The 25,421-nt window shown below is 42.8% G+C and overlaps 1 protein-coding gene across 1 annotated transcript in view; it reads right to left on the bottom strand.

The window, feature by feature from the left end:
- Nucleotides 1-4,652: 4,652 nt before the first annotated feature.
- Nucleotides 4,653-25,421, bottom strand: part of PAG1 (phosphoprotein membrane anchor with glycosphingolipid microdomains 1) — a 138,361-nt gene continuing 117,592 nt past the window's right edge. Inside the window, exons 6-9 of the mRNA XM_059394772.1 lie at nt 24,135-24,231; nt 21,868-22,469; nt 17,669-17,728; nt 4,653-13,437 (exon numbers count right to left, since the gene is read on the bottom strand). Coding sequence (XP_059250755.1) covers nt 13,069-13,437; nt 17,669-17,728; nt 21,868-22,469; nt 24,135-24,231 — 1,128 coding nt within the window. The 3' untranslated portion in view covers nt 4,653-13,068. The remainder of the gene's footprint in view (nt 13,438-17,668; nt 17,729-21,867; nt 22,470-24,134; nt 24,232-25,421) is intronic.

The raw sequence follows: 25,421 nt of genomic DNA on the forward strand, positions 1-25,421 counted from the left end.
TTTATACCTTCTCCTTCTATATTTGTAGTTCACCAATATTATCATCTACCTAGAAACCCAGGAGTTATCTTTTCATCTCTGGGTCTCTAAGTGCCTATGTCTTATCAGTTGCCAGACCCCTTCTGTTCTACTATCTTCTCAGGTAGAATTAGCATCTGTTTTTTCTATTCCCTCTGCTCTGGTCAAGCCCTCGTCACATACAGACTGGTCTCCAGCCTCTGGTCTTACTTAGCAGCCTCAAGTTCAAACTCCAGGTTTGACTTGGAGTCAGACTGAAGCCTCTCAGTGACTTGCCATTGGATCTGCAGATGTCACCTGCATCACCCAGAAGGTTGGGCACTCAAGGGGACAGAGGGAATCATGTTTGACATATATTTGTGTTGCCAGCATATAGCCTAGAGCCTGGCACATCAGCTCCACAGAAACCTCCACCCATCCATAATCTATCCTTTCCACATCTGTTTTCTGAGCTCCTACTGTGTGCAGATACACTCATGGGTGAATGAGACCATGGCAGTGAACAAAACAGATACTGTTGTCCTTACATATGTTGTTCTTACCCTGATGCATAGATTTAAACTTTTATAAAGGAGTTTTATAAATGCACGGAGTCAAAGATATCCCTATTTCTTTCTGTTTTATGCTTTTTGTGCATTGCTCAAGACACTGTTTGGTTCTAAAGCATAATAAATTCTCCCACGGCACAATGATGATTAAGAACCCAGGCCTAGAGTACAGTGACCTGAATTCAAATTCCATCTTGCCCACTAGAAGCTGGGCAACTTAGTTTACTCTTCTGAGCTTTAGTTTGATCATTTGCACAGATAAGAGTATTTAAGGGTATTTAACTCATGGGGTGGTTTTGGAGATTAAATAAGCTAATACAATTAAGTGCATATAGAATTGTATCTGATAAGTTACAAGTTTGTACTATTACTCTGTTCTTTTTATCTCTAACCTGAAATTTATTTTCATTTATGGTATAAGTTGGGAATCCAGTGATCTCTTATTTTTCATAGGGAAAGCTATCGTCACTGAGTCCTCAGCTAGAGTTTTGCAGTGGTTTCTCTTTGCCCCGAGAGTCACAGTACAATTCCTTACCTTAATCTACTTTGCTGTAGAGAATCTGGTCCCCACCTGCTTTCCAGACATCCCTTTTCACTGCTCTCCACTGCTGTGCTTTTGCCGTGCTTGCCTTCTCTGTGGTCCTGGAATATACCAGCCTCTTTTCCTCCCCAGGGAAAGGCCCTTGCTCTTTTCTCCTCTTGGAATGTTTTCTTCCCCCTGTTTTATATGGCTGCTCCGGGCTATTCAGGTCTTCCCTGCCCACCCAATAGAAAACACATAATCGCCTCCCACTCTCACCTTCCCCCCCAAACCTAGGCATGATTTCATCAACATTTTACTTACTTTATTACATCGTATTTATTTTCTTCATCACATTTGTGATGTGAAATTTGGATAAAGAATTTCTTCTCCCACTGAAATGTAAGCTTCATTGGAACAGAAGGCCTTGCCTATTTTATATACTGCTGTATCCTCAGAATCTAGAATAGTGCCTAGGAAATAGTGGGTACTTAATAATTACTTAATGGGGTCGTCTGTCCTTTTCTTCTGACCAAAACAGGCTTGCTTTTGAGATTATCCTGCTGAGTGTATGGAAGTTTAATTCGAGATATCACAGAGACACTTAGGGTGGGAACTGGCTGCATAAGGGCAAGAATGATGGAGAAAGAGAAATCTGGGGATTCTGGCAGGTTGTGTTGATTTATGTCTACTGGTGGGGGAAGAGCTTGGTTTGCTTAGCTTGGAGTCTTGGTGTTGGCTGTGTTTGATGCCTGGCATGATTTTCCTCTGGCTTATCATTTTGATCTCTTCTGAACTATTCACTAGTAACCTATTCACAGAGGCCTTTCTGGATCCCTGTATCCAGAGTGGATCTCCGGAGACTTGGTACCATTGGCTAAGGTTTTGACTTATGAGCACCTTGAGAATTTAAATGTGCACGTCAAGCGTTTCAAGGTAAGCATTGAGGCAGGCCATTGAGGTGAGCTCCAATGAGGCAGGAGTTTTTCTTCGATCATCACTGTGTTTCTGCAGCTGGCACATAGTAAGTACTCAGTAAATGTTTTCTGAACAAATCATAGAAAATGGTTTTGCTATGGTTTCTTTTGTTTTCCTGTTAGCTTGTTTTCTACTTTGAGGTTGCACACGTATTTATTTTTGTATCCTGGACCTGAGCATTTAAAGCTGTTTGGTCTGAATGACTTGTCTGCTTTAGAAGACCATTCTGCCAGGTTGTAATGCTGCTTATCTGCATGTGAGGTGTTTCCCTTCCTTCCCTGGCTGCCGCTTTCTGGGCTGGTCTCACTTGGAGGCCACCTCTACTTGGTTACTCTGCCATCTCTTCAGAAATTCACAGTCACAGAGAGGGCTGGGGAAGAGCTCAAGGGTAATCCTAAGGGTTTAGACATGCTAGCCCCAGACAGGCTCATTGGACTATCGTTGATAGAGAAGTGTGAGAGGTCGAGTCAGATCAAACATGTATTTAGTGCTTGCTGTGTGTGGGAAACTGGTATATGCCATGGGGGACACTTCAAAGCTAAAGTGTGCCCCTAAGGGCAAATGAGGCAGCTAGGAAAGATGCACTCCACTCCAGGATGATCACATTTTGAGATGACATCAGGACATACAGATGGAGAAATCTTGGAAACAGATGTGATGCCTGGTAGACAGTTGGCTTGGGAGCACCCGAAGGCCAGCCTTGAGATTTTTAAGAATCATCTAGGATGAGAGCAAATATTCATAATGCTGACCTTAAAGGTACAATTGGGTCCTGAATTATTAATAACAAAAAAATTAAAAAAAATAATCATAGTGCAGACTGTATTTATAGAAGTAGAAAGATGGACCAAGGAACAACTTTTTTTTTTTTTTTAAACAATGACAAGAAAGGGGGGAGTATGTCAGGCTCACCTTACCTTGGGTCTCAGAATTCTCCACTTCCTGTAATGAGTACTTGTTAAATATGTCCTATGAATATGTCCTAGAGCTGGCAGGGTGTCTCTGAAAGGATTGAAAAGACCAGTGTATTCCATGGGTGACAGAAAATCTACTAACTCGCCAAGCTCTGGAACTTCAGTTTCCTCGAGTAGCTCTGGTGGGAAACCTGGTTCTGTGAAACAGACACTCACAACAGACTTTGTTGTGAGAGAGCGAGCGAGCGAGCTCGAGATGGAGCGTGCAAATGCACGTGTGGATGAGGGAGAGACCGAATTTGCAGCAGGCATCCTGCCCAGCACATAAGCCCCATGTGGGGCTTGAGCTCAAGACCCTGAAACCTGAGCTGAAATCCAGAGTCAGACCCTTAACCAGCCGAGCCACCCAGTCACCTCTTTTAGCTCTAACCCTTTGCACACAGAATGGAGTTGGGAGAGGAAGTTCTCCCCACATGGAGAGAAATGAAGCAGGGCTTTGAAACCCAGACGGCCTTCCTGCCTTTGCCTCAAGGTTGTCATCACGGCCCTGCTTCGGGGCCCAGAAGGTGGAGAGGGAGTTGAGAGCCATGGGGCAGGGTGGGGGATGGAGGGAAGGAGGCAGGGCCTCTGTGAAGGCAGCACAAACATATGCTGGAGAGGTATGGTCTGCAGGATGCCTTTGTTCCCTCCTTTGCCCCCCCCCCCCATGGTTTGCAGGGCCCACAGTGACAATTAAAGGTGGTTGTGGCTCAAGACTATGCAGGGCAGCAAGGTCTTTAAATCATAATCCTAGGAGCAGTGGGCACAGGAACCTACTACAGCGAGGAGTTAGTTCCTTAAAAAGAAATAGATCAGTTCTCTGGAAGCTGGGACCAGGGTGTGTATCCTTGTGCAGAAGGGGTGGAGCAGGAGGGAGCAGGGAAGGGACCCAGAGAGGAGGGCCGAGTTGTGTGTGTGGGGGGGAGGTCTAATAACAGGAAAGGTGTGGGTTTGGGGTATCCAGGAGTTAAAGGGCCAGAGGTAAAGGAGTCAGGAGCTTGCCAAAGAAAACATTTGCTTCCTGTTTTGGCCCCAAGGCCATTCTCCAGTTATTAGGGAAGGGCACAGCCAGGGTCATAGATTTCCAGCTCTTTGCTCTGAGATCCCTGCTGGGGTTACACCTCCCTTAGCCATCAAGCGGTTTTCCTCACAGGCTGGGACCTTATTTGCTCTCAGGTTGCATTTCTTCACAAGAGTAGCTGGCAGTGTGGGTAGACATCATCATCAATACGGTGGGGTTTGCTTGCGTTTACAGAGCATTTAGACTTTATTTGCTGGGTACCATGCTCAATGCCTCATTTAATCCCCAACACATCCCCGTTAGTAGGTACTATACTGTTAGCCCTCACTTTTACGTGGAAATGGGTATGGAAAAGTCCAACAACTTCCTCAAAGTCATCGTGGAGCTGGGTGTCAAACTCGGGGCCTTTCCTGCAGTTTGCGAGTCTAACCTGCACCCCTGGTCATCAGGCACATCGTCTCTCCTGGCCCACGGTGAGCTGGTTGCTGAAATCCCACAACCAGGGTTATGCACAAAGGCATTTACATGGGCATACTTGACATTCCCAAATACCAAATGAATTTTAACAAGCTTTTATATAAAATGACTTTTATTGCAATTTAAAAAGAACAAAGACAATTTGATAAGTGCCTTTAATTACAATGTACCTGCTATTTACATGTAATTATACTTTTATACATAGCTTGAATAAGGTTCATTACATGTAAACTATAAGATATTACAAGTTAAACTCCAGCTTTTGGGGAACATTCAGAATAGAAATACTATGGGCAGAAGCACACAGAAAACAAATACAAATTTTAGTTCCTTACGTACCATTACTAGGTGAATGATCAAGATTTGGCCACAGAAGAGAATTTTAATTGTGTGTTGAATTAAACTTATTCTTAACATGACTAACAGTATTGCTATTATTTAAACCCTAAACATAATAACTGGATCATTAAAAAACAACACAACTTTAATTTATATAGCACCTTTCTTCCAGAGATCAAAGCATTTGTATTTATATTATCTTATTTGTCCCCATAACATCCATGAGGTAGGCAATGGTTGGTATCATTATCCCCATTTTGTGCATGGAGAAACTGAGGCACAGAGTAGTTAAATTATTTGTTCAAGGTCACACAGTAAAATTGATGCTGGAACAGGGACCACAGAGCTGTGAGCTCATCTCTAAATCCAATGCTTCTCTTTAATATGTCCTCTCTGAGAATTTAATTCAATACCTCAATTCACTTTTCCAAGAAAAAAAATGCATTTTTTCCTCCCATAAAAATTGTTGAAAAACTATACTATAGGCAAGAAACAAGCTCTCTGGGGCAGATGATAGGCTGATGCCATACTCTTTTACTGAAGTCTTTTTGTTGGCTTTTTTTTTTTTTTTAAATGAGGAGTTTCTATTCCCAGTTACAACAATTAGGTCTTTAGATGAAACCTATCTGAAAGGATGTATCTAGTTACCTGCAAATTACAGCTCTGGTAGCCATATTATGCTATTTACAAACCAGGCTTGTTCCTGAGTTTACAAAGAAGATATCTAAAAGTAATTTAAATCACTGAGGTCATCTTTTTCATTTCTACATATACATTTAGAGTGTGCTCCTTAAGCAACTCAGAGTGGGAGACAGGGAGCTGGGAAAATACATTTCCCAGAGACACACACAAACTGAGACGTAAGGGGTGGGAAGTCCAGCCCATGTCACTTAGTTACAATTTTATGTAGTTGGTACTCAGAAAAAAATTTTTAAATGTCGAAATCTGAGACATAAAGGACTTCTCAAATGCTTGTGGACTTGTACATAAAATTCAGCTTGTCTGGCATTTCCCACAAGCTTCTCCCTAAGAGGCCGGCCCGGATAACGGTGCTGCCACATTGCCGGACGCCAGGAGGTGGTCATGGAGTCGCCCCTTGGAATTGTTTCTAGCACGGCTCCAGAGAAAACAAACAAACAAACAAAAAAAAACCCCCCATATATTCAAAAAGTAAGTGCAAAAAGAAAAAAAAAACAAGCTTACAAGATAGGTCACGAACATCATCTCAGATTCATTATGGGCTTTCCATTAAAAACATAAAAATGTGTTGGGACGCCTGGGTGGCGCAGCTGGTTAAGCGGCTGCCTTCAGCTCAGGTCATGATCCCAGCGTCCTGGGATCGAGTCCCGGATAGTGCTCCTTGCTCAGCAGGGAGCCTGCTTCTCCCTCTGCCTCTGCCTGCCACTCTGTCTGCTTGTGCTCACTCTTGCTCCTCTCTCTCTCTCTGACAAATAAATAAAATCTTTAAAAAAACCAAAAACATAAAAATGTGTCAAAGGAATATTCAGAGACAGTGTGGCTTTTGGTTTTAGCCCCTTAACCTAGAGAAGGACATGGCTGTCCTTCAGGGAAGCCTTTACTACCTAAATGGGATCCAAAATTAAATTTTTTTTCTCCTTCAGCTTAAGAAGGGAAAAAGAAAGTTTGTTTTAAACTCATAGTTTCCAGCTTGTTGAGTTAAGCAAAACAAAACCAAGCCAGACTTTACAGTAAAACAGTTCTGAAGTGTAGGCTCCAGGGGCCAACACTGGTCTCTCTTTTAGCCTGAATTTCTTGTAAGGGTGTCTAACTGGTAAACTAGGTGAACTTTTAAAAATTTAAAAATTAAATCTGTAAAGAGAATGAGCAAATATGAGTTCTGTTAACTGGCGGGGTGGGGGGTGGAATTACACTCTAGAATACCCATCCAAATAATTAACTATGACTAAGAGTGACGTTTAAAAGAACTAAACATATCCTGGATCCTTAGCTATATAAAAGTGACAGCCTCCCCCTCCCCCGCCCCCACCTCTGTATCACCCTTCCACCTAGGTGAGTGCTTAAAAGAGATCTGGTTTCTCACTTCAAACATCAGTTTCCCTACAAATGGCCAGATTATTTTCAATATTTGGTAACTCCACAGCTAAATGCTCGAATATGTTTTGTTTCCTTGACACCTAGGGAAGTAGATCAAACTGGTTACAACTAACATAATTCAGAAGCACTCTTTCTGGAGGGGGAGAGGATATAGTGGCCAAATGGTTAAAAAATGTTACACTGTTTATAAGTGATGAATTTTTACAAGGAAGCGGTGTTTTTCCTCAAAAAACCAAAAAAACCCAAAAACCATCCTCCTACTTTACAGTTAAGTATGGGTCTATTATTACCAGGATTTAACTTCACTTGAACTTAGGAGACACAGGGCAGTCTCAATACATCGTGGGGGACGGTGAACTTACCCCATTGGAGTATGGTGCTGATTTCCCTGCAACCATGAGTTTGAGTCCTCATTAGAACTTTCTAAGTTCTGTTCCATGGTCCCCGAGTGCTAACCATCCTCATGAAGGAGGTGGATTAAGAATGGGGATGGTTTAGCAAAGCCCATAACAAACAATACCCAGCATCTGCTTCCCTAGGTGGACCTGTGGCCTTGTCTCAGCAGCCTGTGACTCAGGAAAACACGAGTTGGGCAGAGCGGTTTGCTCCCTGGATGGTGGTGGGGGGGGGGGGGATGGTTCTATGCTGGAAGGCAGGAGGATCTATGATCTGAAGATTGTGTCCCTATGGGAAAAGATGTGTTGGGAAGTCCTACCAATAGCAGAGAGTGGCTGGGGTCAGGGAGAGAACAGGGCTGGTGCTGCACCACGTGGCAGGAGGAACCAAAGTGAGATCAGAGGAAGGAGTGGCTTTGTGTCCCTGTGCTGCAGACCTGCTCCTTAAAAGGACCAGAGTAAGGCAGGGGAGAACATTCCAAGATGTTTAAAAATTCCCAGTATTGGAAACAATTTCCCCACTCTTTTGTGAATTGAACAGTTAGACCATGACAAAGACATGTCAAAGACATGTTTGAGATAATGTGTCAAAATGCCACAGTCTTGAATGATTTTTGAGCAAAAGGAGCACTTTGAAACTGATCAGGACCACCTAAGAGGTAATAGGTCACTTTTTTGAGAAACTATTTTTATGAGGAAAAAATGCATGAACAATGAAATGCAAATTCCTATTTGTTTATCTATATTTCAGACTTTCCCTGAAAGCATGAGGTGCATCAATAATACATGATGTTTACAAGGTAACATTAAACTGTTGCCAATCTAACACACAGAAGTTTGCAGAATGATCATTTATCAGCCTTTATAATCCATTACATAAGGTGATCTGAGACAACCAGAGTACAACACATTTTTAAAAAATACGCATAGCATAAGTGGTGAGCAAAGAAAAATCTGATTTAAATGCATTAAGATAAGTGATTACCAAACTGAATGCTTACAAGATTGCCTTTTTAATAAAAATCATGGCATTAAGAGAAATCTGAACTACTATTTCTTAGTTCAATAAAGAACCACCTAGGAAAACAGTGAATACTTTATAACTAGCAGAGACCGGCTGTAAACAGACTTAGAAATGAGAAGCAGGGGGAAAAAAACACTTACAAATGTTTGTTCTCTTCTGGACCATGGCTTTTAAAAATTTACTTTCATAATTTCAGATGAAGACTAATTTAGCTTGTTTTCTGTACTGATCTCTTTAAGTCAGACACTTTCTATGTGTGTTCAGCTTGTCCAATGGCACTGTCAAGAATGATGTTAAGAAAAGATACAACACAGAGCAAGAAAATACTACCACAGGAAAAGGAATATAGATTTCACTGCCAAAAAAAAAAAAAAAAAAAAGCCATATTTGATATTTAGACACATGTTCCTATTTTTCACATCAGTCACTTATTAACAGCAAACATTACACTTTAACTTTCCTCAATTACACAGTACAATAAGCCTGTCAAGATGGTGCCTCCAGCAACCCAGAGGAAGCTGGCGGGGGACCAGAAGCCAACACTTGCAGAAGAATGGCATCACTCGATCACACGGGCTTATAGGAACTAGTACAAGGAGCACTGAAAAAAAATGTCATTTACTCATTTACAAAATCCTACTGGAGTCTTGAGCTGCGGCTCCGTGATGATCCCGTTCCCACCGCCGAGCTGGGCTCCGTCCGTAACACTACCTCGGCGCTTGTTGGCTCTGCGCTAACCTCTTGCTAAACTCTCCAGAGAGCGAAAGAAAATGCAGCCTTGTGAGAACAGGCTCTGCTTCTGCCACCCAGTGGGGGTCACCTTGCTGGGCTCCATCCTGGCTCACGTGGCTCTTGGTGCTTTCTGCCAGATCTCTTCTCCACATGATCTCTGAGAAGGATGCCTGTTTACATTTCCTCCTGTCATGTGGAATATGTAATGAGCCACACATATAAGAAAACTATTTTAAAATGCCACTGTTCTTCAGCTAAGAGAATTATGGATGCAATTTAGAATCTGAATTTATTAACTAGAAAAATGATATGAGGTAACTTAGGAAGGTTTTCTTGTAATTACTAAGTGAAAACTATTGGATAACTTTTTTTCTCTTCTGCTTTTATGACAATAGTCATCACATTAATAGGGTAGACATTCCAAATACATATTAGGATGTATCCTCACTAGTTAGGCACCAGAACTTTATATATGTATATGTGTGTATATGTAAATATATATGTATAGTGTACATACACACACATACACAGTTTGTTACTGGTTAAAGTAAATAAATGCTCTAATTAGAAAAATGAAAGTCTAATACAAGAACTAGATCTAGTGACATCCTGAGATTAAATGTTAGTTTTTTGTGTGGACTACCTATTGTTAGCACTCCATTAAAATTAACTCTTAGATTTTGAGGGCAGATAAATCTGTAATTAGCTTTTTCACTACAAAGGACAGCAGTACTTTCAAAAGCTTTAATAGACCTAATGTTGTAATTTAGTTCAGGGCCGGAAAAAAAATTTATGTGGCCCACATATTAGCAAAAATTGCTTTCTTCTAGAATTTAAAATTTCCTCAAACATTTCCCATAAAACAGGTCATACCTTCCTGCTGACTGCATTTGAGAAACCGTAAAAGCAGCATAAAAAATTCTTCTAAAACTTCAAAATACCTGACTAAATAGCAAAGATTCTACTTTTAGGCAAGATGAATTTATAATTCTGACTTATAAACAAACAAAAAAAATTTCCTAAAGCTTATTTTATTTGTGAGATTTCACATAACCTAAATGATAACTACAAATAATATAGATGTCAAGTTGAATAGTAAAAAAAAAAATTATAATTATCTTTCATACATTTAAACTGTAACATTTAGCCGAACATGAAACTTTTTTCAAGAAACCACAGGCTTTTGTCCAACCCAAAGACTAGCACAGATTTTCAATGAATAAAGTAAAAAGTGATGAAATTTATGAAATGCTGTACTATCAGGTCAAAACCACAATGATACATCAATGAAAATGCTTCAGTAAGGTACCCAGCAGTCTCAAGAGCAGAGCCAGCTCCTGAAGTTTACTCTGCTTCTCCCTCCCTCAACCCTCATGGATTGTGCTATTACTTTTTCTTTTAGGATTTGTACTGGAGGGCCTTCTAGTTTCTTCTAAAATATACTTATAATACTTTAAATTGCAACTTATTCTTAGCACAGATCCTCAACTCAAGAGAGAGATTTCAGTGCATATTTTATGGCTATATTGCATAGCCTTTATTTCAGAACTTCTGGGGGAAATTCTGATAATGATGTTTCAAGATGACATGACTATTTATAAAGAACTTTTCTCTCTAGAAATGATTTTACACTTTAGAGATCATATCCACTTCCCTGGCAATAAGTAAAGACATTATGAAATACAGGAAAACCTTTGAGTGGTCAGGCGCTCATAAAGGACATTATTGCAGGAAGCACAATACTAGGTATGCCATGAGACACGGCCATCACCAGGAGCTAAAGAAACACCATGGTGTAGAGATTGTGGGGTCAAACTCATCAATCCTAAGTAAGCAAAGAAAATCACCAGGCAAACACAGTGCTTATGAAAGATACGAATTTAGAGAGTGAGGACCTTGGCACCTTCCTGATAACCTTTCCCCCAATCCAAGCATATTCTGCCATTTCCTTCTAGTCCGTGATGACTGTGCTTAGGCTAGTGAGGTCTTCATGGGAGAGACCAGGCTGACTGCAAAATAATGACAACCAAGCAGTTTACCCTGGCAAAGCTCACTTCTCGATTGCAGAAATGAATTGCAGGCAGTCACAGAACCAAGCCTTGAATGCAGGGGACGGAAAGGACACGCCAGTGGTCCCTACTGTCCACAAGATGCTTCACCCTCCAGCTGCATCCTTTGTCATAGGAGTGAAAACAGTGAGGTTATTCAGTCTGAAAAGCCAGAGATGTCACAGCAGTACAGAATAACTGCCTCTTTTTTCAATCAGCGTAAGCAAGGGCCCCTTGCTGTAGCCACTTCGCATAAGAGCAGGGTCCTTTCTCAAATGAAAAGTGAACAAGTTTCCCAATGTTGGCCTTACAAAATCTACAGAGATGACTAAATTCCAACCAGGCTGAGCTCTTAATTGGAGTTATCTCAGCCACTGATTTTTGTAAAATGAAGGGGAAGAAAAAAATCCCAATAGGCAATTTGCATTTGCAAGCACTGGATTGGAAAATCCACCACTGTAAATTTTCTTAAAAATGTAACTAAATCTTACTGGAATTATAATACCTTCATGAGGTTAATGCAGCCATCCCTAGTCATATTTCATTCTTCCATTTTTTTTTTTTACCATTTCAAATATTTCAGTATTGCCCACCACAAATCATAGAAAATGGTCATTTATGTCCATTCCACTTATTTCTGTAGTGAGCCAGATGACTTTGACCAGGGCTCCAAGTACCATTTGAAAAGTCAAGTCTTTAAAAACCTTCAATATTTTAAACACTTGATTAGAAAACAGATAACAACTACATGTAATTATCTAGCTTATGTGCTTTATGGTGTTTTTTCAGAATGAGAGTATAAATCATTGTACATAAAATCAAAATAGTTAATATACATTTTTTTCTGGCACTTTCTAGAAATTAGGCATTAAACATAAAACATCTTATAAATTTATATAACAAAAATAAATGTTTACATTTTAATTTTCGATAGATTACCTTAGGGTAGCAATTAACTTATGAAATCTCACACTGTTGGTGTGGTAGCAGGGGTCATCAGAAATACACATTCAAGTCCACAGCCCTTCAGAGATGGACGCCATGGCTGCCGTCCAGATATGTGGTCTGTGTCCCAACATAGAGATTAAGGCTCTCTGTTTCAGAGGAATGAGCTCTGGGCTGAAAAAAGTATAGAAGTACCACAATATTCATTGAAAATACTGAAAAGGCTCTGAAGAGTTTCAAATACTGGGTGGGTAGGGGGTGAAGGAGGGGAACCGCTTTGACTAGAAAAATAAAATAAAGCATCTAAAAATGACTTCAAGTACTTCGAGAGAGGCTGCTGATGTAGAGTGCCCAAATCAGGAGGCAGGGAGGTGTCAGGAGCTCAGCGGGCAGCCCCAGTCCTGCCCACTGGGTGGGGGTTCTTGTTCTCCCAAGTGCGGCTCTCAGAAGAGCACCAGGCACCGGACAGTAACCAGCGACCGCAGTTTCTTACATCTTGAAACCCCAAAGTTGAAGGCAAAGGCCAAGCCTTGTGGGAGAATTTTCTTGGAATGAGCCATTAGAAGTCAGACGATTTCAAGGGGGAAGAAAGCCATACATTTAAATGTGAGGAGCAGACCACAAAAAAAGGAAGAAAGGAAGAAAAACCTGGCAGTATCTTGGGCAGTTGGAATCGTGGTTCTTGATGGACGCAGTTCTTCCTTGCAGTTCGGCTTTCCTCACTCACCGGGTGAACCCACAGACAGCTGGGGTCTTTCCAGAAGGTGAGGGTACATGAGGGAGATGTGCTTAGGTGGGCCCTGGGGCCCGCTCGGGGGCAGTCCTGGTACGTACCTCACTGTTTCCAGACCCGGGAAACAGTCTCCATGGGTTCAGTTGTCATCGGCTTACTGGAGCAGCACGCAGAGAAGGGGTTGCTTTCGCTTCTTGTCCTCCGCAGAAGAAATGCCCCCAGCCGACCGGCATACGTTGTGCGGGCTTGTCTTCCTGCTTGCTAGAGCCTGGTGATATCGCGGCATTGCTGCAAGTCCCCAATGCTCTCATAGTCATTCTCTTTTGGGAAAAGGCCACGCTGGCCATTGGTCTCTGGGGTGGACTTGTCTTCCTCTCTGTTTAGAGTTTGTATTGCTTCGTAATCAGGCTCCAGATCCTCACTGGGTCTCGCTGCTGGTGGAAGCGTGCTGATGCTGTTTGGAGTTTTCTCGAAGTCTTTAACAGTAGCATAGAGATCATTACAGGAAGAGGGGGATCTCTGAGTAGCTCCTTGGACGGGGGTGTGGCTGGACTCTGGTGCTTTGAGAGTCTGTCCTGATTTATTCCCTGACTGTCCGGGTTTATTTACTGAGGAATACATGGCTGAGATCTAGAAAACAAAGGGTAAATGAAATAAGCTTCAAGTTTGACTTCTCCCTGCAAGCTAGATATTTAGCACTATAGGCATGTGTGTGTCCCTTGAAGGTTGCTTTTTGTTTTTTTTTCTTTGGCCAGTTTTCCCCTCCAGCTTTAGTGAGATATCACTGATATATAACTTATGTATGTTTAAGGCATACAACATGATAACTTGATAGATACTGTAAAATGATTACCACAAAGGTTAGTTAACACCTTCATTGCCATAATTACCATTTTTTTGTGTGTGTGGTGATAACATGTAAGATCCACTCTTTCAGCTTTCGAGTACAACAGTATACTTTTAATTATAGGAACCGTGCTCTATATTAGAGCCTCGGAACTTATTCAGGCTATAGCTGGGAGTTCGTACCCTCTAAGGTATCCCTGTTTCCCCTACTCCCCAACCCCTGGCAACCACCATTCTATTTGCTATTTCTATGGTTTGGCTTTTTCAGATTCCACATGTAGGTGAGAACATACAGTATTTGTGTTTCTCTGTCTGACTTTTTTTTACTTGGAATAATGGTCTCAAGGTCTCTCCAAGTTGTCACAAAAGGCAGAATTTCCTTCTTTTCCACGACTGAATAATATTCTTCTGTGTGTGTGTGTGTGTGTGTGTGTGTGTGTACACCTCACATTTTCTTTATTCATTCACTGGCTGATGAACACTTAGGTTGTTTCCATGTCTTGGCTATTGTGAATAATGCTGCAAAAACATGAGCGTGAAAATACGTCTTCAAGACAGTTTTCATTTCATTCAGATATAAACCCCGAAGTGGATTCTTCGTTACCTGTACTGATCCTGGAGTATACTTCTAGAGAACAATTATATATAATATCTTCCACTTTGCAAGTAGACCAGCCATATTGGCATAACTCCTTGAACACCAGGTTCTCTGGGTCTTCTGAGGGGCAGGCATGAGGAGAGCAGGAGGAACAGGAAGTTCAAGAGGTGCTTGGGACCTCACTACAGTATCATGTTTTATTTGATTTCTATTATCAGAATGCTATTTCATCTGAAAAAAAATGCTCTACTGCTTTGAAAAAAGGGCAGAAAACATGTTAGATGAATGGTTCTCAAAATGTGGGCTTCAAACTGGCAGCACCAGAATCTGGGAATTTATTAGAAAGCTAAGGGCTCCATCCCAGAAAGCAATGAATCAGAAATGCTGGGGCATGGGGCTCCACAGGCCCACTAAAGTGTGAGAACCACTGAGTTAGACTATTTGACCCACTCTTTCTGCATGAAAGCAGTCTGAAAAGTAGGTCCTGGATTCTGGTTGGCAATACACATGTATCTATAAAAGCTTCATTTTCCATTAATTTTCAACTTCATTGCATATTACTGGTTAAGTAGACATTTACAGATGGGCTAAGTTTTCTTCAGTGGGAAAAATTCATTCTTATTTGCAACCAGCCAACTCAGAAATGAAATTTGGAGACAGTTAACATAGAGGGCATTCTTTCCTGTGGGAAGATTGGGTTACTTTCCAGGCATACCTACTCAGTCTCCCTCATATACCCCATATAACCTCTACTATCAAGAGGGATTTAAGTTTTGTTGGTAATCATAGATTAAACATACTGATTAAGAGATTTTTTAAGAGTTTTTTTTGAGGGTTATTATTTTACTGTTAGAAATCATGCTTGGAAATAAGTGGAAATATCCTTCATTACCTATATTTATCTTGGCCATAATGATTGATTAATTCAAACACCCAGGAAATAAATGAACATGCCTGTTGACAGATGCTTGGCTTCCCAAGTGCGGAGAGAGATTTTCTTGCTTTCACATATCTCACATACTGTGGATGAAGTTTCCAGCTGGCCTCAAAAGCTTCTCAAGACAGGCCTGCCTCATGCTAACTGGTCATTTGCATGAGAACTTTTCACTGCAGTCTGGGGGCTGTGTTTTGCCAGGCCTTGACAATCCAAATATTCGGAGCCAGAGAAATCATCTTTGGGAAGCGCTTGCCATGTTGCTCTGACCCTTCTAATGAATATTAAATTGACATTCGTACTCAAAATCTCACTGAGAAACTCAAAATCTTAGAGATTTTAGTGGGAAGAATTACTCTTGAAATAAAGATTTACAATTTCTTTGAAGTTAGGAAGAATTAAGGTACATCATCTGCTTTTCCTAGCATGGTACAAATATCTTAATATCTAAAAGGTGGTCTGAGCCGAAAATGTGGCTAGATTATCACAGATGAGGATGAAGAGGGGAGGCAGCGAGCTCACCTTGGGGGGAGCATCGAGGCTGAACACACACGCACCTGTACTGTAACACTGGGACTGGCCTCTGAGCTTCTCTCCCCAATGCTCTTCCCCATAATGCGTGCCATAAATGCCCCTACTCTTTGAAATTACTTGGGTCTTCTTGGTCTTTATATTCTTTTTAGAAAGTTAAAGGCTCTTTCATTAATTTGGAACCCGTATTATTTCTGGGCAGGAACCTACTCTGCAGAGGATGTCGTAAATTTTAACGCTTATGAAAGATTCTCAAGTCTTCTAATGTTCTGTTTGAGTGTTTGCCTTCAAGGACTATTACCTTCTGTTTTGTCGGGAGTAAATTTTGTTCCTTTCAAGCCCCCTTGCTATTTGGCTTCATAACTTTTCTCTCTTAAATCTTTCATCTTTATTATTCTGGCTGTAAATTGTTATTATGTTCTCCTAAATTACTCTCTACCTTTTCCCCATTCCTCTTTCTATAAGCAGCCCTTTCCCCATCATTCTGTTAAACTGGGATAAGAGTACTGAAAACTCAGATCTCAGTTTCAGTCTGGACTAACATTCGATTACAGTAATACAGAAATAAGTGACTTCCATAATTATTTTTTCTAAAACATCTTCCAAAAATGACTGTATGTGAATCATGGTTCTTGAATCTATGTTAAAAATTCATCAGTGTGTCTAGGTCCCATTTTCTAAAACCACAAACAATGTAAGATTAGAAGAAAAGTAATTTAAAGTTTTACGTAGCCTCAACGTATCTTAGAGGCCTGGTTTCCAGAGCTCTCATCTATTCTACTTCCTTGTCCGGCGGGGGAGGGCTGTGGAGCAGTGTGGTCCAGAGAAGGCTGGAAGAAGGCAAAGGAGCCGCCACAGGCTGGCAGGAGGCTGCGCTGCCTCAGTGAGGGGAGGGGCGGGCCCTGGGTGCACGGAGAGCGCGGTGCGGGAAAGAAACCAGGGGCGCTGGCTACTGACTGAGTGTGAGGACAGTGAGGAAATGGGGTGGGAAGGACGATGTCCAGGGTTCTGGCTTATAAGGCCAGGTGGCTAGATGGCAGATCCATTCCCGGGGGCAGGAAACACAGAAGCATGTGGGCAGCGTTGCCCTGTGGACAGCTCGTCTGATCTTTGAACTTCCAATGTGGGATCGTAGTCGATTTCCTATTTTAATACTCTTTGCTAAGTGTGATGGTAAGAGGGGATGTACCTGCATACGCAGATCATTTTTCTACATGTACCAAATTTACCATACTAGGAATTCTAGGCAGAAGCTATATATAGCCAGATAAATTAAGGTGTTCAGCTCTCTGAGCCTAGCTTGACTGTGTGTGTATGTGTGTGTGTGTGTGTGTGTGTGTGTGTGTGTATACTGGATTGTGTAAGTTTAATGGTTCACTGAAAAGTTTAACCAGTGAATATTTAGCCCTGGTACTTGGGAGAACAGAGTCCTCTCCTGTTGGCTGCTATGTCTGACTGTCCAGCCAGCCTGGAATTGGACTTCCTGGAATTACCTGCTCTGGGCTCCAAAATTCCTCATTAAAACCTTCCTCCTCCGTCTCCTAGACTGGATTAAATTCCCTATACCCACCTGTTCAATTTCCTGTATTTTCCAGCCCATGATTAATTTCCTTCAAAGGTGGCCTTCTTGATTTGCTCACTAACGCTCTCAATCATAAATTTCTCTCTTCTCATCCTACTTTCTCCCCTCCTCTATTTTTTTTCTGATGCTTCTTTCCTACTCAGTTTCTTTTACTTAGGTGACCTGTTTATCCTCTCTTCCTTCATGTCTTACCCTCTGCCACTCACTCTCTGAACCATTATAAAGCCAACATACCCAAACCCTGATCTCCAGACATATGCCGAAGAGAGTATTTTAGCTTTTTTGGAGAAGGTAACATGATAGTCATTTATGCAAGGAGAGAAACTCTTTAGAGCTCTTGTGGTTATTTAGAAAAAGCAACAAAACTCACCTCTTCTTCTGTGAGAGTTGGGTCCTCTTCCCGGGACTTGTACGACAATGAACTAAATCTCTGTTAAAATAAACACAAACCAAGGGAAGGTATAGTTTGAGGTCAATAATCCATCCTTTCTTTCGCATATGTTGTGACACATCTATCTATAAAAATGTTTTTTAGGGAAGAAATGTTTCTACAAAGAAATATGTCGAGCAACTGAAGATAAACACTTAATAAAAAGTCTGTGTGATGTTGTTCAATACCCAGTAGTATTAAATACCCAGTGCTCTTCCTGATCACTGGTGAATTCAACCCTCCCGTGAGGCCTTAATGCTGCTCCCTGTCATACCACACCTGCTCATACACCCAGTCCCTGCTCTCCTAGCTGTCCACTTCCCACTTTTTCCTCTCTCCCCAAACTCCCAACACCTTCTCACCCATCCTTAATCTTAGCTGGTGACCCTGAGAAAACTGAAGAAATCAGAAGACATGTCCATGAACTTGTACTCACCTGCCCCCATCGCTGCATTCATGAGTTTTCCTTCCTCCCCGTCACCAAAGAACTCTCCAAGCCCCTCTTTAAGGTGACCCCCTCCTCTCATGCAGGAGATCCTGGCCCTCCCCATCTACTCAGGAATATGTGCTCCAGCAAGTCTCCCATTTTGTTTATACCATCAGCTATTCCCTCGCTATGAAATCATTCCCACCACCTGAAACCATGTTGATCTTTCTGTTTCTAAACACAAAACAACCCTTCCTCCAGTTCCATCTATTGCCTCGTCCCTTTATAGCAAAACCTCCTAAAAGAGTTGTCTGAAGAAATGGCTCAAATAATTTTTCTCTTCCTATTCTCTCTCTAAACCCATTTCAGTCACGTTTCTCCCTCTGACACTCCAAGGACACCAATATCCACCGTGTAACCAATGGGACGGTTAATCCTAGCCCGTACTTTCTGATCCACTGCTGTGTTTCCCACAGTGGCCACTCCTCTGTCCCTGCACCTTCTTCACTTGGCCTCCAGGACATTGAGCTTCCCTGTTTTTCTTTCCTATTTTGGTGTCCTCTGCTGGTTCCTTTTCCTTCCCAGGCCTGTGCCCTGGGAACTCTTCTAGATGCCATTGACACTCATTCGATGACCACATTCAGTGTCACAGCTTTAGGAAAAACTTTCTTGCTGAGGACTTCCAAGTGTACAAATGCAGCCCAGGCCCTTTCTCCTCAGGCTGCTCATTCGTCCAGCTGCTCTCCGCTGCTTCCACTCAGGCATCCAGCAGGTGTCCAAAACAGAACATGTCTAGCACTGAATACCCAGTCTTCTCCCAGAACTTGCCTGCCTGTAGTCTTCCTCTTCATTCCAGTTAAGGGTGATTCCATCTTTCCAAAGGCTCAGGCCGAACCTGGGACTCATCATGATATTTTCTTTCTTTCATTACACGTCTGGTCCACCAGCAGAACTCCTGGCTCTCGTTTAGCGTCTCCCATTACTGCCCTGTTCCATATGGTTTGTGAGAATCCCCACCTGACTGGTCTCCTTTCTCCTACCCTTGACACTTGAATTTGACACTACAGTCGGGGCGATCTTTTCCAAATCTAAGAATAATCCGTTCTTCTGCTCAAGATTTTCTAACGACCCCCTTTTAATTCAGATTTTGAACACAGGCCACACAGGATTGGGCCCTTGGTTACCTTTCTCTCTATCACTCTTCTCCGGCTACACCTGTGCCCTCCTCTTCCCTGGGTGGGCCGTGCAAGCTCCAGCCTCAGCGCCTCGCACTGCCCCTTCCCTGCTCCACCTGCTCTTCCCCGACTTTCCCGTCTCCTTGAACATTTCAATCAGATGCCACTTTCACAGCAGGTGTGCCCTGACCACCTACTCACAGCTGTACTCCCACTCTACTTTCCTCGTCCTCCTTATTCTAATTTTTCCCTGTAAACCTTAAAACCTTCTAAAATACCATATACTTTACTTATGTGTCTATTTATGCCTCTCTCTCCCCACTAAAGCGTAAGCTCCACTGGGGCAGGAATTTTTGTTCATTTGTATGTTTTGGTGACCAGTGTATTCTCGGCACCCGGAAGATTGTGTGGCACATAGTTGGTGCTCACTAAAATCTTCTTGTGCATGAATGAAAAAAATGAATGAATATTAAATATTTCAAGTTCCCTGAATTGCTTAAAATTAGGATTGTTTATAATGGAGATGATGAGTTATTCATTCTTGTATTACTGTAGAAAAGTAATCTGATTCCCAGATGGATAGTTTCAGATTCTAATGTGATATCTGGAGAATTGTTTACCGGTGGTGGTTAGATAATTGACCTTCTTATCTTTCAAGTGCTTTTAAGTAAAAAAGCCTTAATTGCTTCAGGCACAATTTATATGAAGGTCCAAATGTTAGGCTGCATTTTTGCATTTCATGACTAGGTTCATAAACACCTATATTGAGGCTCTCAGCAGCTGATTTCATGGGTAATAGGAAAGTCGAAATGCATTCAGAGAATACTGTGAAGAATGACTTCCGTGGTATGACCTCTATAACCAGAGCCAGGATTCACCTTTTGATCATGAACTCCAGATCCTTTTTAAGGCTACTATTGACTGACCTACTTGTCCTTCCTACCAAAACCTGAGATGAGAGAACCTTGCTTTTTCCTGTGTAGAGAATAGAAATTATATTGTAGTTGGCTAAGAAGACTGGGCCTAGTTAAATTCCAAGGAGATATTTACAACAGAAGATGTGAATTTCAGGCTGTTGTGGCCTGGTTCGCAGAAAGAGAGAAGGCTTGGTCATTGTTTTATTTATTTATTTATATTTTATTAAAAAATTTTTTTTTTTAAGATTTTATTCATTTATTTGACAGACAGAGATCACAAGTAGGCAGAGAGGCAGGTAGAGAGAGGAGGAAGCAGGCTCCCTGCTGAGCAGAGAGAGCCCGATGTGGGGCTTGATCCCAGAACCCTGAGATCATGACCTGAGCCGAAGGCAGAGGCTTTAACCCACTGAGCCACCCAGGTGCCCCGGCTCAGCCATTGTTAATACATTTCAGAGCTTTGTTGAATATCTAAACTTAAGAGTTAAGGCTACTATGGAAAGAACCTAGATGTCCATTAACAGATGAATGAATAAAGAGGTGGTGTGTGTATACACACACACACACACACACACACACACACACACACACACAATGGAATACTATGCAGCCATCAAAAACCCGAAATCCATTTGCAATGATGTGGATGGAACTAGAGGGTATTATGCTAAGTGAAGGAAGTCAGTCAGAGAAAGACAATTATCATATGATCTCCCTGATATGAGGAATTTGAGAGGTGAGGCGGGAGGCTGTGGGGGGCGGGGAGGGAAAAAATGAAACAAAATGGGACTGGGGAGGGAGACAAACCATAAGAGACTCTTAATCTCAGGAAACAAACTGAGGGTTGCTAGGGGGTGAAGGGGGTAAGGAGAGGATGGCTGGGTGATGGACACTGGGGATGGTATGTGCTATGGTGAGCACTGTGAATTGTGTAGACTGATGATTCACAGGCCTGTACCCCTGAAACAATGCATTATATGTTAATAAAAAAAACTTGAATGGATGCTTATGGGAGGAGGGCAGTGAGATTGGGAATGGTGGATGAAGGGGAAAAAACAAGAAAATAAACATATTTTTCTTAAAAAAAAAAAAAAAAAAAGTTGTAGGCTACTGTTTTGAAACTGTCCCAAGATAAAATCTACTTGATTCATATAAAAGCACATAGAAGCAGGTACCACCAGTGGCCCCTGTGAGTCTGTCCTCTCCATGTGTATTCCTGTGCTCTAACTTCTGGGGTCCCGGAGGGTAAAGATCACCCTGCTGCTTGAGGCAGCAACGAGCAGAAGGGGTAACTTTGTGGCCAAGAGTCTAGTCTCCATTCAATTCCTGATCTTCAAAATGAAGAAAATAATATTTGGTCCCAGTTAAACATGATGTAAAAACTGGAAAATATCCAAGTTAGGTGCCAACAGAGAAATATTTTACAAGCATGAGTTTTCAGTATTTTACTATTTGGAGGGGGGAATAAGTCAAACACAGCTTACGCTAAAACAGCTTTCATCATTCAGCGAACCTGAAAGTGTTTGTATATATTTCCCAGAACGATGTGCCAGTAAAAGCCCCAGGAGTAGCTCGATGCCTAATCATGACAATAGCACCAGAAAGAAAACCACGGGAGCTCACCTTGTTGGTTTCGCTGGTCCCCTCTGCGGCTCCCTCCTCCGCTGTCTTGCTCTCTTCCTTCTCCTGAAGGTTTTCATTCTCATCCAGAAGTTTAACAGGGACAGGTGGTGGGGCCTCCTCTTCCAAGTCACATGAATTTCTGAGAACAGTCTCTGCGTTAACGCTCTGTCGACACTTTTTGTTTCTGTCCACGGAGGCATACTCAGCAAAGTCCGCCTCGGGGGCTTGGGGCCCCGGAAGCTCTTTCAAAGCGGAAGTCGACTTTGACCTGCTGCTGTGGCCTTTCCCTGGGTTCACGGCTGCTGCCACCTCCTTTATTTCTTTCACAGTTTCATACAAGCAGTCCTCCACCATATTCTCTTGGGAGGAACTATCCTTGAGCACTTCATACGGCCCTTCCGTCCCCAGGCCCGGGTCCCCGTCCACGCTCCTCGCGTTGAGCATCGTGTCCACTGCGCTGTCAGGAGGAATTCTAGGCAGTTCCCGGCTTTGGTGACACTTTGGCTTCCCCGTGCTGTCCTGGGAGTCCAGCAGATCCGAAGCTGAGGTCTGGACCTCCTCGTAATGTTGCATGCAGGTCAGAGTACTGTCTTCTGAAAGGACTGAAGCGGCAGAAGTATTAAAAACGGAAAAAGACTATGCCTTAAATAATTATTGCAGTGAACTGGGGTAATGCAAAGTCAAGTTAAATCAAGGTGCTTGTTTTTTATTTGACTCTACACTGCAAACTGCAGACGATATGATTGTTGATTTTTCAACCACAGCTGAAACTAGGGCCAGCTATTTTACATCTTTCCAATACAATGTTTAATAAACGGTCTTAGCTATAAATTGGGTTCACACTTTCACTGCTCCTTGGTGGGATTCTTGTAGGCAGTGTGTCTAATGTGACCAGAGGTCTGACTCTGTGAGAGGCTGGGCACCAAAGGTGGGGGGCACACATGGTGGCCGCCTTCCATTTGGAGGGAATAATTGGTAGCCATCCACTTTTCAGTGGCCACTTTTGTTTGGCAGACATGGTGGAAACAGTGGGGTAAAAGGTACCCTCACCCGCAAGTACAAAGGGACGGTACACCCGTGGCTCTTTAAAGGTCTTCCTTCTGTCTTGCTGCCCCTTTCCCTACCATTTCCACCCCAAATTAGAAAATCAAATGTGAAATTCTTAGATTTCCACAGATATGCACTGTGTGAAACCATTCAGTCATCCCTCTGTCAAATGCTTTTGAGTGCCTACGACCTGCCAGAGACCGTTAAAGCACATCGTCATCACCATCATATGTCATACATCAACAAAGCCTAGCCCCACTCTTCTGACACTTAACATGGCAGCGAACAAGTTCTTAAAGGACTGTCGCTCCATTTTATAGTCTTTATATAGACGTTTAAAAAGTATAAGTACAGATGTATAAATGTGTACTTAAATATCGATATTCATGCATATATTTCTTATATACTTTTTATATAACATACGGTCCTTACATATTATGTATAGTCCTTATATGCGTGTGTATGTGTGTGTTTATGACTTATGAGTTTTAATCTTTGTTTTTACTGACTAGACCGGGGTTCTGTAAGGCCCCTGGAGCCCGGGCCCGTGTCTAGCACAGTGGTAGGCAATGCGGTGTGTGTACCCCAGCATCACAGAGGTGCAGATGAACGACCCGCTGAGCCTGAGATGGGAGAGCAGCCCGAGTTACCCAGGGGGGCCCAGTGTAATGATGAGGGTCCTTTGAAGTGACAGGAGGCGGGAGAGTTGGAGGGAGATGGGGAGATAGAGGGAAAAGCTAGGAATCAAGAAATGCTGACGGCCTCAAGAAGCTGAAATAGGTAAGGAAATGGATTCACCCCAGAGCCTTCGGGAGGAAATGGAGCTCTGCTGGTACCCTGACTTTGGGCGCTGAGTTAATTCATTTCTGTTGTTCTAAGGCTCTGAGTTTGTGGTAATTGGTTGAAGCAGCAACATGCCACTGTTTCTTCATGCATAAGCTGTAACAAGGGCTATCTTACAGGGAGTAATAATACTATTAATAACAATAATCTTACCGGGATGAGTTAGTATACAAATCTTAGAGCAATGGCACAGAGAAGCCAATGAATCAATATTAGCTTTTCATCCAAATGAAATGAGCTTATTTGTGCTGAAACCGGTAGGAATACTAAGAGTGAGCAAGAACACACTGCCTAGTTTTTGAGCTGCATATTCTGAAAAGACTCATTTCTCAGGAGACGAGGCCTGCGTGGAAAGCCAGTATCTTTGCGGAACTTACTGTCACCATTGGTGAGTATCCCGTTCTGCTCGCTGCTGGCAGGCACGTCTGTGGCCAGGCTAGTAACCGAACGGCTGAACATCTCCTTATCCGAAGGCTGCAAAGCAAACACCACATGGATCAGACCTTAGGCAGAGGACAGTCGCCATGGCTTTTCCTCCAAATTAAAACAGCAACAACAGAAACCCAGATCCACTCAAACTTAAGTGCTACCTAGCAGATCTGAGCTGCTCAGCTGAACTCGCCACACTGGGAATGCTCTGCAGCTATCAGGCGCTCACGGCTATTGCACCAGCTCAGGCACGGACCACATCCATCAGGGTGTGGAGCTTACTAGACAGAGTGGTCCTGGACTCTTCAGCACCTTGGGAATCTTCCAAGACCATCTGCAGAGCTTTCTACCCAGTGCTCTACAAGTGGGCTACAGGTGGGACCTAAGGGATCAATCCCTTTAGCTCAAGGTGAAAAGGGGACCAAGACTCCCGTGCTGGTCAGCAGGGACTCTGCAGACAGCAGGCTCATCGCTGTGCCACAGGGGCTGCGAGATACTGTTCTTAGCAGAAACGTGCCCTCTGAAGGAAAGATGGGAAGAGACTGCAGCCTGGCGGAAGGGGATAACGTCGCTGATGTCTGCCAAGTCTCTGCATCAGGGTTCACAAGAACACCGTATGATAAAGAGCAGGTCTGCAAATCTTTCTTGTTGTCACAGAGTCAGGATGCCTGGAGGGAAGAACGGCACTGACCGTTTTCCTGCCGGGCTCGAATGTGGGGATATTACATGGAATGAGATGCGGCAGCCGGAATCACTGCTAATGGGACCTGTTCCCACATCCTACTCGCAGAAGACACAGCATGTGTGGCCCAGGAGGCCACAGCTGGGTCATGTTCCGGGAGTCCACATGGAAACTTCTTATATAAGCAGCCCCAGAAGCTTGGCCAGTTGGCTTCATAAATTCTCTGACTTCTTAACTGGGGACCAAATAATAATAATAATAATAATAGCAAACAGCTCACACTGTGTCATGGACCCTTCCTGCGAGTCTGCTGCTCCTGAGTGAAGAGTGCCCCGAACTTAGGTTCTCATAGCAGACTCTCATAGCACAGAAGGGTCCCGCCTGGACAGGAGTCAGAGGGGTGGTGGAGGGGGAAGGCCCCCATTCTGGCTCCTAACAGCATCCCAACCCATCTCTGCTGAAGTAGCATAATGGGTTCTAGCCACCACGTCTAATCTCAGCTTCCATGACAGACATCCTGCAGGGGAGCCCGGAGTGAGCCTCCCTCTCTCTC

This window comes from Mustela nigripes, chromosome 3, assembly GCF_022355385.1.
Source record: "Mustela nigripes isolate SB6536 chromosome 3, MUSNIG.SB6536, whole genome shotgun sequence".
Classification (NCBI taxonomy): domain Eukaryota; kingdom Metazoa; phylum Chordata; class Mammalia; order Carnivora; family Mustelidae; genus Mustela; species Mustela nigripes.